The sequence below is a fragment of the Typopeltis vanoorti genome, chromosome 12 (assembly GCF_054136105.1).
Source record: "Typopeltis vanoorti isolate ZY-2024b chromosome 12, IOZ_Tvanoo_1.0, whole genome shotgun sequence".
Classification (NCBI taxonomy): Eukaryota; Metazoa; Arthropoda; class Arachnida; order Uropygi; family Thelyphonidae; genus Typopeltis; species Typopeltis vanoorti.
The window spans coordinates 123,910,776-123,927,970 of NC_143560.1; the positions used below are offsets into that span (position 1 = coordinate 123,910,776).

General features: G+C 36.2%; 1 protein-coding gene across 1 annotated transcript in view; it reads right to left on the bottom strand.

Annotated features, from left to right (window-relative positions):
* Nucleotides 1-17,195, bottom strand: part of LOC150101203 (mutS protein homolog 5-like) — a 194,114-nt gene that overhangs the window by 116,462 nt on the left and 60,457 nt on the right. Inside the window, exons 6-7 of the mRNA XM_090402188.1 lie at nucleotides 16,066-16,111; nucleotides 4,212-4,253 (exon numbers count right to left, since the gene is read on the bottom strand). Coding sequence (XP_090258314.1) covers nucleotides 4,212-4,253; nucleotides 16,066-16,111 — 88 coding nt within the window. The remainder of the gene's footprint in view (nucleotides 1-4,211; nucleotides 4,254-16,065; nucleotides 16,112-17,195) is intronic.

Consider the following 17,195-nt stretch of genomic DNA (forward strand, 5'->3'; position numbering starts at 1 on the left):
GTGTCACTTTATTGTATCACCAAATATGGTATAGAGACATCTGCAGTCGGTGCAATGTATTTGTCAACAAATAGTGCAATCAGAGACAACTAGGATAAAAACAGCACTACTAAATGAAACATGTCACCTGCCACAGAAACTATGCTGCATAGACTCAAGGAAAACCGTTTGCTGTACCGACAAACAAACAAAGCATCTAAGAACAATTGTCCTAACATTTGTCCAAATTTTCAGTCACACAAAACAAGTGTTTGTTCGATTGCATCTGAAATTGTGGATGTCATTAAGACACATCACAAAATTCTACTGAGAGATTTGCATGAGGCTGCCTGCCAGCCCAACATGGGAGCAGCACACAAACAAGAAATAATAAAATACTGCCAAAAGGGTTGCAACTAACACACTGTGTAAACTTTGCATGATGTGGGAGCAGCACACAAATGGAATTGAGAAGTCCCATCGGTACGAAAAACTTGCAAAACACTTCCTGACTTGAATGCGTTAAAGACATTAGAGATAGGAATCTAATTCTAATCTCCAAAACTGACCAGAGTAGTTTAGTAACGGAGACTAGAATAAGATTCTCATCCCTAATGTCTTTAATGCATTCAAGTCATGTTAAATGCTGTCACCTACACTATTCCTCCTATATATTAAGCCAGGAATGTCAAGGATTCTCTCCCTAACATCCAATCCTATTTACAGCTTTTTTGATGACAGTACTCTCCAAGCCTCTTTCATTTTCAAAAACCTTGTAGTACTCAGGTAACTAACACTTCAAGATCTTCTTTAGCCAATACCTTAAACACTGACCTTATTACCTTTCTTAAGTAGGATGAAGATAAGATAACCTGGTGAATTTTAATACCACCAAAATGCAATTGGTGGTATTAAGATTCACTTTCCTTTCCAGGAAGAAAGATAATGCTGCTCTCTCTCTCTCTCTCTTACCTCACTTTGACAATATTCCTCTTGCCAACCAGGAACAATTTTCTCTCCTTAGATAACTCTCTCAATCTAATCTATCCTGGTATGAACATATCAGGTCTGTAGCCTTTTCAGCTTACAGATACTTGGTATTCTTTTCTGTTTCAAATAATACCTCTCTCTCTCTCCTGCTCATCTCCTGACACTGTACAAGGGGGGGGGGGGGGGTCTGGAAAGTTCTGATAAACACCTAGAACAAAAATGATATTAAAGCAACTGATATAACCACAAGAAAGAACATATGAGGATTTAAGAATATAAAAACATAAGTTACCTTCATAACTCTGCTACTAGTATGTTCTTTCTTGTAGTTATATCAGTTGCTTTAATATCATTTTTGTTCTAGGTGTTTATAAGAACATTCCAGACCCCCACCCTTGTATAAAGCTCAAATCCATCTAATCTTGAATACTGTTCCCACATTTGTGGTGGTGCGCCTAAATCTTTCCTGAGAATGCTCGATTGTATACAGAAGTGATCAACTGACTTAATTGATGAGTTACTTTCTGAGATGCTCTGATGCTGAATTATGTCTCTTACATAGGTATTTCCATGGGCACTGCTCCACTGAACTAGCTGCTAGAATCCCTCCACTTTCTTGTACTCATGAGCAGTTGCCAGTTAACATCCATATATAGTTCAACTCCAAACCCACTAAACCAACTTCTCATCCTTTGCTCTTTGAAACAGCTTGTCTTTGAAAAACACATATACAATTCCTTTCTTTCTACTTACCACTTATGCACACACAACACCATCATGTCATAGGTCCTGGGACCACCCATGTGTGGGGTGATATATACACTATTTGATCAAAAATATCTGAACACCCTTCTGTAATTCATAAACTGATGTCTAGATGTCACTACGACCTCACTTACCAGTATGAAAAGAGGCATGGAGCTGTGTGTTGTTCAGTGATAAGAAGTATGAGCAGAATGGGTAGGTCAAGGGAGCTCAGTAACTTCAAACGTGGACTAGTTACTGGTTGCCACATCAGTAAGAAATCTGTCAGAGACATTTCAACCCTCCTCAAGTTGCCCAAGTCAATAGTTGGTGACGTGATTGTGAAGTGGAAATGTGAAGGCATAACCACAACAAAACCATGGTTGGGTAGGCTGTGTTTAATGACAAACAGGGACCATCGAGCATTGAAGAAGGTGGTTCATGAAAATCATCAGACATTGAGTGAAACAATCACCAAGGAGTTCCACAGTGCTACTAACTGTCCAGCCAGAACCATGATTGTATGTTGAGAGTTAAAAGGAATGGGGTTCCTGGTCAAGCAGCTGCCCATAAACCAAACATTTCTCCTGTAAACACTAAACACTGCCTGCAGTGGTGTAAAGAGCAACATGGACTACTGGAAACGTGTGATTTGGAGTGATGAATCACGCTCTACCATGTGGCAGTCTGGTGAGAGGGTCTGGGTGTGGCGAATGCCTGGAGAACAATTCCTGCAAGTGTGTGTAGTGCCAACAGTGAAATTTGGAAGAGATGGTGTAACAGTGTGGGGTGTTTTCCATGGAATGGACTCGACCATCTCATAACACTACATGAAAATCTAAATGTGGTAGGGTACAAGGACATTTTGACCTGCTGTGTACTGTCTACAGTACAAGATCAATTTGGTGATAACTACTGTCCGTATCAGCATGACAATGCTACCTGCCATGAAGCAAGTCTGTGAAGGAATGGTTTGTGGACAATAACATTCCAGAAATGGAATGGCCAGCCAAGAGCCCTGACCTGAATCCCATACATGGTGTAAAGAGCAACGTGGACTACTGGAAACGAGTGATTTGGAGTGATGAATCACGCTCTACCATGTGGCAGCTCTTTGGAATGAATTAGAACACCAATTTTGCTCCAGACCCCAACGACCCACATCACAAACTGCTCTGGCTACAGCTCTTCAGGAAGAATGGGCTGCCATTCCTCCAGAGACGTTCCGACACATGGAGGAATTAGAGCTGTCATAGAAGAACACATTTCTTCTATGTAGGGGACATTAATACAGGGTGGATTCACCCCGTATTAATGTCCCCTACTGGAAAGTGTGTCACAGGGAAAGTCTGATTACAGTTTTGAGTAGGTGTCCACATACTTTTGATCAGATAGTGTATGTTCATGTTACACTTTAATGGAATAATAACAGCACCGAGAAATAATTAAACAAGATTTAACAATTTCAATATTTTTTATCAGTTACAGAGACATCTTCAGGAATACAATGTTAAAATTGTAATAACACATGAAACAATAAGCAGAAGAAATGAGATTAGAATAAATTAGGACTCCTATAAGGGGTGCCCTTGCACTCTATCAGTGCTGCTAGTTAGCTAAATATTGGACAGGAAGCCTAAGAATTAAACCTTCCCATTTTGAGAAGTTTAATACAACCAGATATATTAAGATTAGAGTAGTTTTTAAGTCAGCTATAGATTCTAAAAAGAGCCAATCCAGTTTGTATTTGATGCGATGGAGTAATGGTAGTTTTCTTCCATCTGATTCTGTGTGAGGTATTCTGCTAGACCTGACCGACCATGGTTGTAGTGGTGAATGTATTTTTGTGTTCTTCTAGGCGGATGTTAACAGATCTCCTAGTCTGACAATAATATATTAAGTTGCAAGAACAAGGAACCTTGTAAACACCTGGTATAGAAAGGGGAGGATCCTTCAATTATTTAAGAAGTGGATCCTTCTTAAATACAAACTTGAAAGTCTTTTTAGAATCTGTAGAAGACTGAAAAAAACAACCTAATCTTAATAAATATGGTTGCATTAAACTTCCCAAAATTTGAGGAACTTTAATTCTTTGGCCTACTCCCGCCCAACATCTAAGGGCCATAGAGGGCACCCCCTCATAGGACTTCGTCTTAATTTATTCTAATCTCATTTCTTTCACTAAATGTCTCAGTCACTGTATTCTCTGTGACTGAGACAAAATACTGAAACAATTAAATTTGTAGTCTAATTATTCTTTGTACTGTTATTATTCCATTAAAATGTAACAGTAATATTAACCAGCACCTAAGCCTAAATACTCATAACTATGATGGGGGGAAAAAAAGCATCATTGTAATTCATCATCTAAACGATTAAATTTACACAAATACTACAGAAACATTAAATTGCATCATTGAAATATAATGAAATTCTCATACTTACAGTTAATCATTCTTTAATATTATTTTTATTCTAAATATGAAATTAACTAATACCTCTTATTTCAGTCTGTGTATCTCCAAGCAAGCTATCCAATTCTGCAAAATAAAAAATAAAAGAAATTATAGAATAATTTAAGATTCTTAGATAACTGGGTGAATATGTACTATGAAGTTGTGATATTCAATCTTCAGATACACTATTCTCTAGATATTAAGATCAAGGGAACAGATTGCAAAAGTTATCCAGAAAATTGTGCCAGAATGCAAGGACACCAACAAGTAGGGATAAAGGGGGTAACAGTAAATCACTGTATAAGGCCATCCTTAGAAGACAGAAAGAGATGTTTATATATGCATATGTCACTCCTCAAAAAAAAAATAATAATAATAAAATAAAATAAGAGGGTGCAAAACCTAACAGAACAACAATGCAATGGGTGCGAGGAGAAACAAGGAGACAGAGGGTCAACTGAGAATGGAAATAAAAGTAGATTGTTGTTGAAAGTTTTTCCACTTGGTTATATTATAAATTAAAGATACCAAGAAATTATATACTTGGTTTAATCCTTTATCCAAGTGTAAGTAAACAAAGTTTGTGCCTGAAGTATTTTCAGGACTGGGGCAACTCATGGTAAAGGTGGTATTGACTTCACATCACTTTCCTTAGTATCCCATAATGCAAAGCACATCTCCTTGCAGACATGTATAATGCTATGCATTATGGGAAGGGTCACAAGTTATTGAGATGAGGTAAATGCACAATGAGAGCAAGTATTCGGTAGATACGAATGAAAATGTGTGAAAGAATATAATGAAGTAAAGTAGAGAAAAAAAAAGTGATTTTTTCATGTTGATGTACAAAAATGATGAGTTGAGAAGGCAAGCAACAATCATGAACATATTTAGCAAAGTTGTGTGAGGAAAAATGGGTGCAGTATGTGTGGGATGCATTTGAAGATAGCATGAAATTGAATAGATGTTTGAATTGCATTTAAATGAAACTGATGCAGGTCAAGTGGAGAGACTTTTGCTGGAAGAAAGTAATGATCCAAGGAAGAGAGAGGTATGAGAAAAACAGGGATGCAAGATGGACAATACTCCACGTGTGATCTGACCAGTGCTATAATTATACAATGGCACAATCACCTCCTTATTCCTATATGTTAATGTACTGATCATCATAGTGCCACTATGATGTGCACGCTTTGCAACACTTTCAATATGGCCTCTAAACTTCAGGCTACTGCCAACCATCACTCCCAGATCTCGAATCCCATCCACTTTCTGCAGTACAGCACCATCAATATAGTACACAGCCTTATATTTCTGCACTTCAAAATGCAATGACTTGCATTTATTAATATTAAAACTACAGCCCCCCACTCCTTTGTTCAAGTCAAAAGTTTATTCAAATCTTCCTGAAGGGAATTAACATTAGCACTGCTATTTATAATTCTTTCCAACTTTGCATCATCAACAAACAACTGAAGATCCTAAGTCAGTCCACATGATATATCATTTATCAACAAGTTAAACAGCAGGTGCCCAAGAACAAAACCCTGGAGCATGTCACTGGTTATCCTCATTTTTTGAGACACTTCTCCATCATACACAACTTGCTGGTATCATTCAGAGAGCCAATCATCAACCCATCTTACCAATATACTATCCATTCCCATCCTCTACAGCTTGTAGCAACATATCACATGGTAATCTATCAAACCCTTTTGCAAAGTCTAAGAATCCCACTGCATATGACTCTCTCTCTCTCTCATCCAACACACTCGTTACCTTATCATAAAATTCAAGTAAATTGCTAGAACAAGACCTACCCCTTACATATCCATGCTGACCATTATAAAGAATACTAAATCCATCAATACTAACCTAACCACCCAACACCTTGATTACAAATGCAGTTATACAGAATGGCCTATGATTGGAAACTCTTGTACTAGAACCACGATTGTGGAACTGAACTATTTTGACTTCTTCCCACTCATTAGAATCCTTACCCATTGCAAGATTTTCATTAAATAACCATGTCAAGGATATAGCTAACTGTTATGCACAATGCAAAAAAATATGTGGATGATATATCATCCATTCAGCTGTTTCAGCTGTGTGATAGTGATGGAAGAACAAGAGGTCATCTCTGGAAATTAAAGAAGAGTGTGGTTAACAAAGGTGTCAGAACAAGGTTTTTTGCATGGAGGGTGGTGAATGAGTGGAATTCATTGCCTGACTTAGTTGTGAGCTCTTCGTCTGTAAATGAATTCAAGAAGAGATATGACAGATATTGTTTTGCTAGTTTGGGTCTCCCGCGATGAGTCTACTGACTCCATGGAGATACCCATAATAATAATAATAATTCCTTATTAACAGCTTTATAAACATCTAACCTAATCAACACCTGATACACCTCTGATTCTTTCACTTCTAATTCTGCTAATACTTGCCTTCCTTCTACATATTGTGCTGCATCATTTATACCAGTATGATATACGCTGATAAAGTGCTCATTCAATAATTCTACATTGTCCTTTGCAATAGTCACTGTGCTGCCATGACAATCCACTGTTCTCTCTCTCTCTTGTTTTTCTCTCTCTTGCTTGTCATATAGCAGAAAAATTCCCTTGAGTTAACTTTGGCCTAACCAGCCAATCTCCTCTCAAACTGCACATTTGCTTTCTTTACCATACTCTCCACCTTTCTAGCCTGCACTTTATACTCTTTATGGACACAATCACTACCAATTGTCTTGTATCTCGTCCATAGCATTTTCTTTTCCACCACAACTTGCTTGAGTTAACTGTTCATCCATTTTATTTCTACTCTATTTACTTGCTTGATTCTTAGTATGCTGTTATACATGGCTTGTGTCAGATACTGCCTTATGAGTTCCCATGCACTGTCAACATTTTTTCTGCTCAGCTCATCTACCCAATGTTTTGATGCTTGTTGACTACAGAGTTTTCCATAACCACCCACCTTATAATTCCACATATATCCTTTTTTGGCAATAACCTTTTCTTTTTCACACTTCCCACACATGTACCTCATGATCACTCTCACCAACTGGCAGTAGTGTTAATACCTCATTTATCACCAAATCCAAAACACTAAAACTTCTGATTCTTTCGGTCACATCTGCTTAAAATGTTTATCCCTCAGAAACTCGACAAGCTTGTTCTCCTTGATCCTGCACACTATCAGCTCCTTCCATTTTTTTTTTATCTGTAATTAAAGTCTCCCATCAGAATCAACTTCTTTTTACATGCCTTTTTGCCTAGATAGACATTTTGCAATCAGTATTCTCTACATTCCCTGGCATATAACAGCATTCTATTAGATATACTAGCCTGTTAATTTCAACTTCACCCCACAAAGATTTAAAATCTGTACATGTACTATCAACTTCCAAGCTTTGTAGGCACAATTTCTCTGTAATCATTAACAGTACTCTCTTCCCCCTCCTCTTTTCATCTTTCCTATCCTTCTGTAAAATTGTATATTCTTCCATTTCTCTTCCTGACAGCACATCATCTTCAGAAAACTAAGTTTACTTATACCAATTAGCTTTGGGCATACTGACTCAACGTGACAAACTCATCTCCTTTATTTCAAATACTCTTTACATTTGCATACAAGCATAACAATCCCTGTGTCTTTGAGGCCATTCTACCAGCACCAACATTCTCTACTCCAGTCGCTACACCACACCTCTCTCTCTCTCTTTTATCTGATCACTCCCATTTCCCTGATCATGGCTCTGAATGCCATTCATAACTGTCCCATCTTACTTTTATGCATCACTTTGTCCTGCTGCAATCACACCTTCAACTTAAACTAATCTTTAAGTTGAAACATGGTGTTAATAATGACTAGCACACAGGCTGAACAGAAATCCAGCAGGAACCATTCTTATCAGCTTTGTTCTTTTCTACAAATTTTCCCACAACATTTCTATATGTCTAGTTATCATTTCATAGTCTGCTGTTTAGATCACTAAGGATAACTTTTTCTTGTGTCTTCTCTAATGCTTCAAAAAATCCCTCCATGTCTTCCTTAGTAGAGCCTTCTGTTGGACCACAAGCAAAAACAAGTCTTATTTTTCCAATTCCCCCATTCTTATGTTTGTCCACATCACTCCATTTCATGGTGCTTGACACTGATGGTAATTAACACTTGTGCTTAGTATTGAATACTATAATTACTCCTTCCTTTCTCTGATCATTATTGCTTAAATATAGCAATAATGGTACTTCTCCATTTCTACAGATAGTTCCATTTTCTTTTTTTCCATTGATGCTTCTTATGCTGAGGATACCAATCTTGAATTCTGTTGATGTTGAGCTGGAGTTTGTCCTTAGCTGATTTTTCCTGTTTATCCTAGTTGGCACCATGTTTATTTTATTAATTCTTTTAAATCAATGATCAAGTATTATTTTTTTTTTTTAATTCTAAACCATTACTCAACTAAGAACATCAGAAATCAGGAAATGTCCAAATGAAAGCCACCTTCTGGCTCTTGCAAAAGTCACTAGTTGAAACTTCTACTCATCTGCACTTCCACCTCTTTCCAGATGGCACACCCACTAAGATAAAGTTGACCTGGCATTAGCCTTATCCTCAAAATCCTGCATATATGACCAGGGCAAATCACCTCCTATCATAACCAGATACTGAGCATCACATACCTCTGGTAGTTTTTCAGCATAAAAAGACATTAAAAGAATATTATGCTACTTGGACACTAAAAAGTCTTCTGGTACATCTCTTCACTTGCACTCAAATGCTGTACTCTAGATCTAACTGTCCTTAATAATTTTTACAGTGTCAGCTGGCACTTATTCGAAAGCATAAGAGCAAGCATTTATGCAACCTATCCCAAAAAAATGGAGATAACAGTCTGCCATCAAATTAATGAGTGATCACCATTGCCTCAATTCTCTCCAAAATGGAGAGAATTGAAGTTAATGGAAAAAGTTACTAACAGTCAACATCTCCACTACCTACAATTTAATCCCAAGACCACAATTTAATCAGTGACAACCAGCATGGATTCTGCAAATCTATATCCACAACTGATCTCTTACATCAGCCATGTGCAAAAATAAATAGGTGCTTGTGAATCTTGCAAAATGCATCTAATTACAGAACTACAACAATAATAATAATACTTCAAATGGTGCATGTTTTTTGTGAATGGTATGACAGGTATATCGTGAACTATGTTTTGATGGAGATACTGTTAATAATAATAATAGCCTTTCACAAATTAAAAAAATAATAATAAAAAAAAATCACATTTAAAAGTGAAGACATACTGTTAATTCAGCCACACCCAAATATTATTAACTGGACAAGCTATGCCTTTTATTATTTTTCAGGACCTTCATAGTATCAGGAGACTCATCAGTGCCCCCAAAGGTGGTCACTGTCCAGGTATCTGGCAACTAATCAGTTCCCAAGAGGGCCACTGTCTGGAATATGTCACACTCCACCTGACAAACCAGCTACAGACCAATTAATTGGCCTATAGTTTGCTACGTCTGTCTTGGAGCCACTTTTATGTAATAAAACTATCTTATCCCCTTTCCACCCCTTTCAACAACAACTTCAACAGAGGCAACACCAATTCTCTTACAGTTACATAGAACACAGTCTAACATGTCATCGCACTGCTGCATTCACATTGATATTTTTTAATATGCACCTCCTGTTCATCTACTTCAATTTTGACATGTGTCTGTCATATCAGCAACAGAAAAATCTCCACCTGGATAATACAACTTTGCAAAATGAATCATCACACAACTATTTCTTTTACCTCTTTTGCACCTTCCTACCATCAGTCAGCATTATTCAAATTCATCCTTCCATAGTTGTTTTTTCTCTCACTTGCTATATAATGAAAAAAAAAAAAAAAACTCTTGAATTAATTTTGACTTGCTTAGCTATTTTTCTCTCAGAATATGATTTGGCTTTTCTTACCATACTGTTCATTCTTCAATCTTTCTTCTTGCTTGCACTTTGTACAGATCATGTATGCTGATCACCTTTCAAAAAAGTTTTTTTTTTTTCAGCTGTTGCTTTATATCACTACTCACCCACTTAATCCCCCATTTGGTTAATCCTCCTGATCATGGGTATGCAGTCTGATAGTGCTTCTCTCAAAAATCCCTGACACCTTCACATATGGCTCCCAAGTTAATCATAATTATTAACTTTATAGTTCAACAAACCTTTTCTTGACAGAGAATTCCACATGTTTAGCAACTTCCCAGAACAAGACTGTATGGTCACTCTCTCCAATTGGAGACAGAGTGTCTACTTTGATTTTGGATGTATCTTTGAAAGCTATTACCAAATCCCTCTCAAACTCCTGCTGCTCTCTATGATGGCAGCAAAATAGAGAGGAGTTTTAAGAGTGATTTCTGTTCTCAGTGATGCAGGATAGCTATGGCAAGATGAGTCAGCATACAAACATCTAGCTGACCTCAACCAACTGGTTTTCTGTTTTCTGTGCCAACCCTTCCATGAAACAATTTTTGAACTCTGGAAAGTGCACTGATGGTCTCAAACAGCTCTTAATCATTCTTGAGGAGTTTGTCTTTGGCAAAACTCATTCAAAAGAAAAAGCACTGAGTAATTTACAACCAATGTCTACACATATTGAGTAAATACTGATGAAAATGCCAGCAACCTCTGTAACCTTACTGCAACAATGTGCATGACTCAATAGAATAGTGATTCTTAACCTTTTAGAAGTCATGGAACACTTTTGATTAAAAGAAAAATTTCGGGAACATCAAAAGCATTTGGGTCATAAAACTAACAATAAAAATATGCATGGGCTTGCCTTTTATAAAAATAAAACTTATTTTAATGCAATACTTGAGCTTGTCAGCTCTTGCAGATTTCAGATATTAGACCTGAGATATAGCTTCCCTCACCTCTTTGTCTATATATTAGTAAGTCTTTCATGCTTTTTAGTTTTTATATTGGTTAATATTGAGAAACCGAACTTACACAAATATGATATTGAAAACTGTAACAAAATTTTCAGTGCCTTTGTGGAGAGAGCTGGGTATTCGTGGACAAAAATCCAAAATTCCTTATGAGCTATTTCAGAGAATTTAATTTTTAGAGTGCAATCTGTTAACAAGGTAACTAATTGTTCATCTTGTAATGAAAATTCACAACCCGATGTATTAACAGTGCCAAATGGATTTTGTATTCAGTCATAATTGTGTGTATTTAAGGAAGGAAAGTAACTTGAAATCTTTTCTTCCCATATTGTTAAATGTTCTGTTATAATGGAAATAATTTCCTCGACGTTTTATTATGGATCTAAGGAAACGTATCCACTGTATTTTTTCCTGTTATGCGGTTTTTCCAAAAAGATACTTTTTTCTGAAAAGCTGACAATTTGTCAGTGGATGTCAAAATATTTTCATTTTTACCTAGGATACTTGTATTAATGCTATTTAAGTAATTCAAAATATCGGCTAAATATGCCATTTTAGCAGACCAGATATCATTTTGAAGGCATTTTACAAAAACATCTGTACCTTCATTTTTAAAAAAAAAAGGCCAATTATCATTCTCAAGTTCTAAAATTCGGAATAGCGCTATACCCCTGGATAACCATCTTATTTCAGCGTGCAAAAGCAAAGATTCGTACTTGGCTTTCATAGATTATGCAAGGTTTTTTTTAAAAAAAAGGTGTGGTTTTAAAGGTCTTGACTTGATGTAATTTACCATATTTACAACTTGGTCTAGCACAGGTTTTAATGTTGCCAGTAATGTTTTTGAAAGTAGGGATTCTCTGTGCAAAAAACAGTGCATAGATATAATGTCTGGGTTTATTTTCTCTGCAAGGGTAACAAACCCTTTAATAGAGCCTACCATTGATGGAGCACTCATACAAATTCCTACACACAGCTCCCATGAAATTTTAAAATTCTCTAAATATGATGTAATAGAGTCAAAAATATCTTGTCTGTTGTACATTCGGTAAGTTCTTTGCACCATAGAAATTGATTCGATATTTCGTTTTCATTAATGAAACGAACGAATCCTAATATATGAGCTTTACTGCTCCCATGCTGCTCCCATGTGGACTAGTCAATTTGTAAAGCAAAATGTTGTTTGGAAAGTTTATTGGTAACTGTTTTATCAATATTATCTGACATATCTTTAATTTTATTTTTTATTGTATCGTCCAAATGAGGAATTTTCATAATTTCTCTTTTTGCTTCGTCGCTAAACACAATGTTTACTATTTCACAACATGCTGGTAAAATAAGAGACTCTACTATAGTATGTGGTTTTAATATACAGCAATTAATTCAGCTACCTTATATGATGCAAGTTGTGCCTTGTAGGAAATTTTAACAGTCTTTTCAAAATATTTTGCTTGTTTAACTTGCATGTCCAACAATCTCTTGAAATAATCTTCAGTTTTTGAAGCAAGATTGGCGTGTTTCGTAGTAAAGTGGCGTTTCGAATTAGCAGGAATTATTGCGCTATTGGATAGTTTTCCCCACATATAAGACACTGGGGAATAGGACATTCTTCCTCACTGGTCCATGTAAAACTGCAACTTAAATATTTGTCTCAATATTTTCTATTATTTTTTCTTATTTTACTACGTATAATGCTGTCTTCTGTATGAGACGTATTTGCAGCAACGTATTTTTATTAATATTTGCCTTAGAATCACGTTTTTGTTTAATAATAAATTTATCCATTGTGTGTTACTATGATGTCAGACAACCCACAAACGAAACACACACATCACTGAATGACTGTAAAAGAGGCGCTACCCTCCACCCCTCCTGCAAATACATGACCTATAAACGATGTTCTATCGGTTTAGAAGTCAACACGCACAGCAGTCTTCAGTTGTTAGGATCAGAATAGACAATTAAACTCAGAACTGTGTCATGTGATATCTTTCATCAGCGAAACACAAGTGTTCCAGGGAACACTGGTTAAGAACCACTGCAATAGAAGAAGAAAATAAGAATAAAAAAAATGTGGTCATCTTAACTTCCTAGAAAGAGATACAATACTAAAGGTCAAATTGATATGCTCACCAAAACATGTATCTTCAACACCAAAAAATTGTCATGCGCTACTGCTTCAGACCCATGTGCACACATACTGATGGATCAACTTCCTGCACTTGATAAGTGACCTTGAACATGTCGACAAACAAAACCAAATTCAAAATTCACAGCAGCTGTAAACAATTAATTCAAAAACACTTCATCCCTATCCTGTGTACAAGACTGTCTAGATCTTGATGATGATGACATAGTTAATGCTCCTTCATTATGTAGGAATAAGGCCAACCTCATCAACTGGAGGAAAATGTCATATTAGCGATGAAATATGGACCACTTACTATAAACAAGGAATGTTGGTGCAAAAATCACGTGCTACTAATAGCTGCCATTAAAAGCAAAATTCAAATGCTGTCCTGGTAACATGTTTAGCTAAAGCGGTTGACACAAATCTCAGAGAATTCCAAATCCACTTCATAAACATAGCAGTCTTAGTTCCAATTTCGGTAATGTTTATTTTCATCTGTAAAACCTCACCTGCGTTACCTGACAGAAACTCAAGTTGCAACTTCAAGTGCTGCTTATCTCAACTTCCAAAATTACACATTTTGACTTTTCAACTCAAAGGTGACAGCTGCACATATATTTACACTGATATACAATGCCAAAGAATATCCAAACTGGCAAGAGTTCTATGGAATGCTCTCTGTGATGAAAGGTTGAAGGTGTGTGGGTTGCAAAGTTTAGTTCATAAGTAGAAACAGGGGATGATAGAACCTTATAATGTATTAAAATGCTTTATAAGATTGATACAAAGGACATTTTTCAACATGTGATGGACAGAGAACAAGAGGGTCATCTGTGGAAATTGTGTAAGAATGTGCAGACTAGACTATTTTATTTTGTGTGTGTGTGTGTGTGTGTGTGTGTGTGTGTGTGTGTGTGTGTGTGTGTGTGTGTGTGTGTGTGTGATGAATGAGTGGAATGGATTGCCAGAATTAGTTATGAGGGCCCTGACATTGAATGAGTTTAAGGAGGTATGATAGGTTTTGTGTGTACAAATGTTAGTGTACATCACCCACAATGAATCTCCGGACTCCATGGAGTTACTATATATTAATAATAATGATTATTTCTGCCTCAATGGAGTACCATGCACACCGCCACTCCCATCCATGTATTGTATGATCTCTTAAAATTGTGTGTTCGTCAATTTGACTAGTGCGAGCCTAGTTGGCCGAGTAGCAAATAGCAGAAAGTGGTTTCTCTCCAGCTAACAGGTTCTAATCCTACATTGGGCATGTATATTTTTGACTGTCTGCAGAGCAGGGTTTCCAAATTATATAAACATAAATTTCAAAATTTCAGAAAATGCAAAAAATAAATAAAATAACTAAAAAGTATTTTAAAAATACCATAGCTGCCCAAGGTACTGATATATACATCCTTTAATGAGTGGGAAACACATGCAAAAAAAAAAAAAAAAAAAAAAAATGTGGGACAACTGTGCCTCGTTTCCTTGACTGAGATACTGTTTTTAACTCAAATACACATAATGAATGTGTCACTAAGATAATCCTTATTGGCATGTAAGAAACTTGCAACCTCTCCAAATGGTAGTCATTTATGCTATATGTGGTCTCTTGGCAAAGCCAGTGACCATAATTTCTCTCCAACACAGTCCAAATCACTGTTACACTAAGAAGATTCTATTGCATCATTGTATCGTTTAAAGAAATTGACAACGTAGACTAGATAATAACTAAAAATATTTAATTATTACTTCCTATATTTCACTGAAGTTAAATCCATCTTTAGGGATTAATACACTGGTATTAAACATGTGCACACAGGCACATTTCAGTAATAAAGGTGGAACAGGAGAGATACAGGATGACCTAAAGTCCTATAATTACACCACCTATTGGCTTTGGTTGGGTGTTCTTGGTTGTTGGGCTGACTTTCTGCCGATAAGGATTTCCCCGTATGAGAGACAATTTGATACAACCATATTTGTTTAGGTTGGGATAGTTGGTAAGAGCTGCAGCAGATTCGAGGAAAAGCCTCTCTAACTCAAATTTGCTTTGGTGAAGTAAGGTGGTTTTTTTCTGATGGATTCTGTGTCAGGATCTATCCAGCACAGGAACTGGGTATCCCACTCAATTTCAGAACCTGAGGGACTATATCCAAGCATCATTAGATTCTTCTCTCATTCATTCTCCTTAAGGATGCCAGAACCCAAAAGTCACCTGTGCTCTCTCCCTAAAAAATTCTTCATGCAACGTGGCCAATTCTACACTCTGCACTATCACAAACTCTACAATTCTGAATGCTCAATGAACAATGGATGCTCAAAAAACACAGGCGTACACACACACACGTCTTGTCCCCGGTTGCTTATAGCCAGGCCACTCCAAAGTGTTTCCTGATTTCATCCCTCCTTCAGTTAAATTATCATTCTCTAGGTCTTTTACGTTTCTTGGATGTCCAGTTATTTATCTCTGTAGTCCAACACCAGCCAGTTCTTTTAGCAATATGGCCTGCCAATCATCTGTAATCTTTGTATGTAAAGTAGCCTGGTTCATTCATCAGAAAGCAAGGCAGGGTGTTGTTCAGATGAATAAATTATATAATTAAAAACTTTCAAAGAAGAGAATGGTGAAAAATTGGATAAAGTTATGTTTGTGCATGCACTTTATAATATGCAACATCATACCACTAAAGATTTTTTCCTCTCTTTTAATGCAATAATGAGTAAATGAATAATGAATAAAATATATCATTATGATTATTTTTGAAACAAGAGATGACAGAAAATTGCATTAACTTACCTGTTGTACTTGCACTTTTGTAATATGCAACATCATTTGACACAAACTAAATAAAAAGACAAATAATTACTTTCATATTGAATGTTTACATTTCACTTTATTATTTATAACCACATATACATGAAATGCTTAGTCAGTTCTATAGATAGAATTGTAAATGTTAGCAATGTAAAAAGATCTCTCTTATTTCAGAATAAAATAAGGAGCAACATTTAAAAAATTTAATGTTTAGTTGAAATAACTTTATTTACAGCTATTTTACTTTATGTTCAGTCCTCACAACTGAGGGTGTCCTCAAGAACACACGCGTGCACGTGCGCAAGCAAGCACAATAACTACATATCGAATATTATACAGAGAGAGAGCATGCATATTCAGCATTCATCTTAGTACAAACAGTTGATCCATGTCTTCTAGTGTTAAAATTATAAAAAAATTATATAAATTATAAATAGACAAACCATTAAAATTAGTAATGCATGGCCAAAATTCTGTGAGGTAGTACTATTTAGATCATCTAATTATACTTACTAACAGTTATTATAGGTGAAAAAAATGCAATTCACAATGGCATAAATTACTATTCATAATATTAATATCCACTAGGGATTTAACTCCAGATAAGAGTTGTAACTCCCTAGTTAGAGTCTCTGTAGCTCAGTTGGTATAAATGAGTCCTCTGGTTGGAAAGACCTGGGTTTGAATTCCATCTATGATGACAGGGATTTTCAATCAAATGGTGAGTTATCTGCTCTCATACATAGGTGGAAGGCTTTTTTATCCTGGAAACTTTTCATTTTGGTTCCTCAAAATAGGCAAACAGACCCCGTGAAAATGCAACTACAGATATAAGATACTAATTGTGAGATGGAAGAGATTAGAGTCCACCATTGTATCTTTCTACTGCATGTCGTAGATCTCAAGTAGAGATCCATAATAGTTAACTTCCTGGATGGAGATGACGCATGACAGGATAGGACATAACTCCCGAGTTAACTATTGAAACTAAAATGTGAATTAGTTATTGTTAATGAAAAGTCTTTACATCAATTGCAGAAAAGTCCCCTACATATAACTCACAAGAACATAATTTAGGAGTGTGCTTACCTGAATGCTACTGACAAATGGAG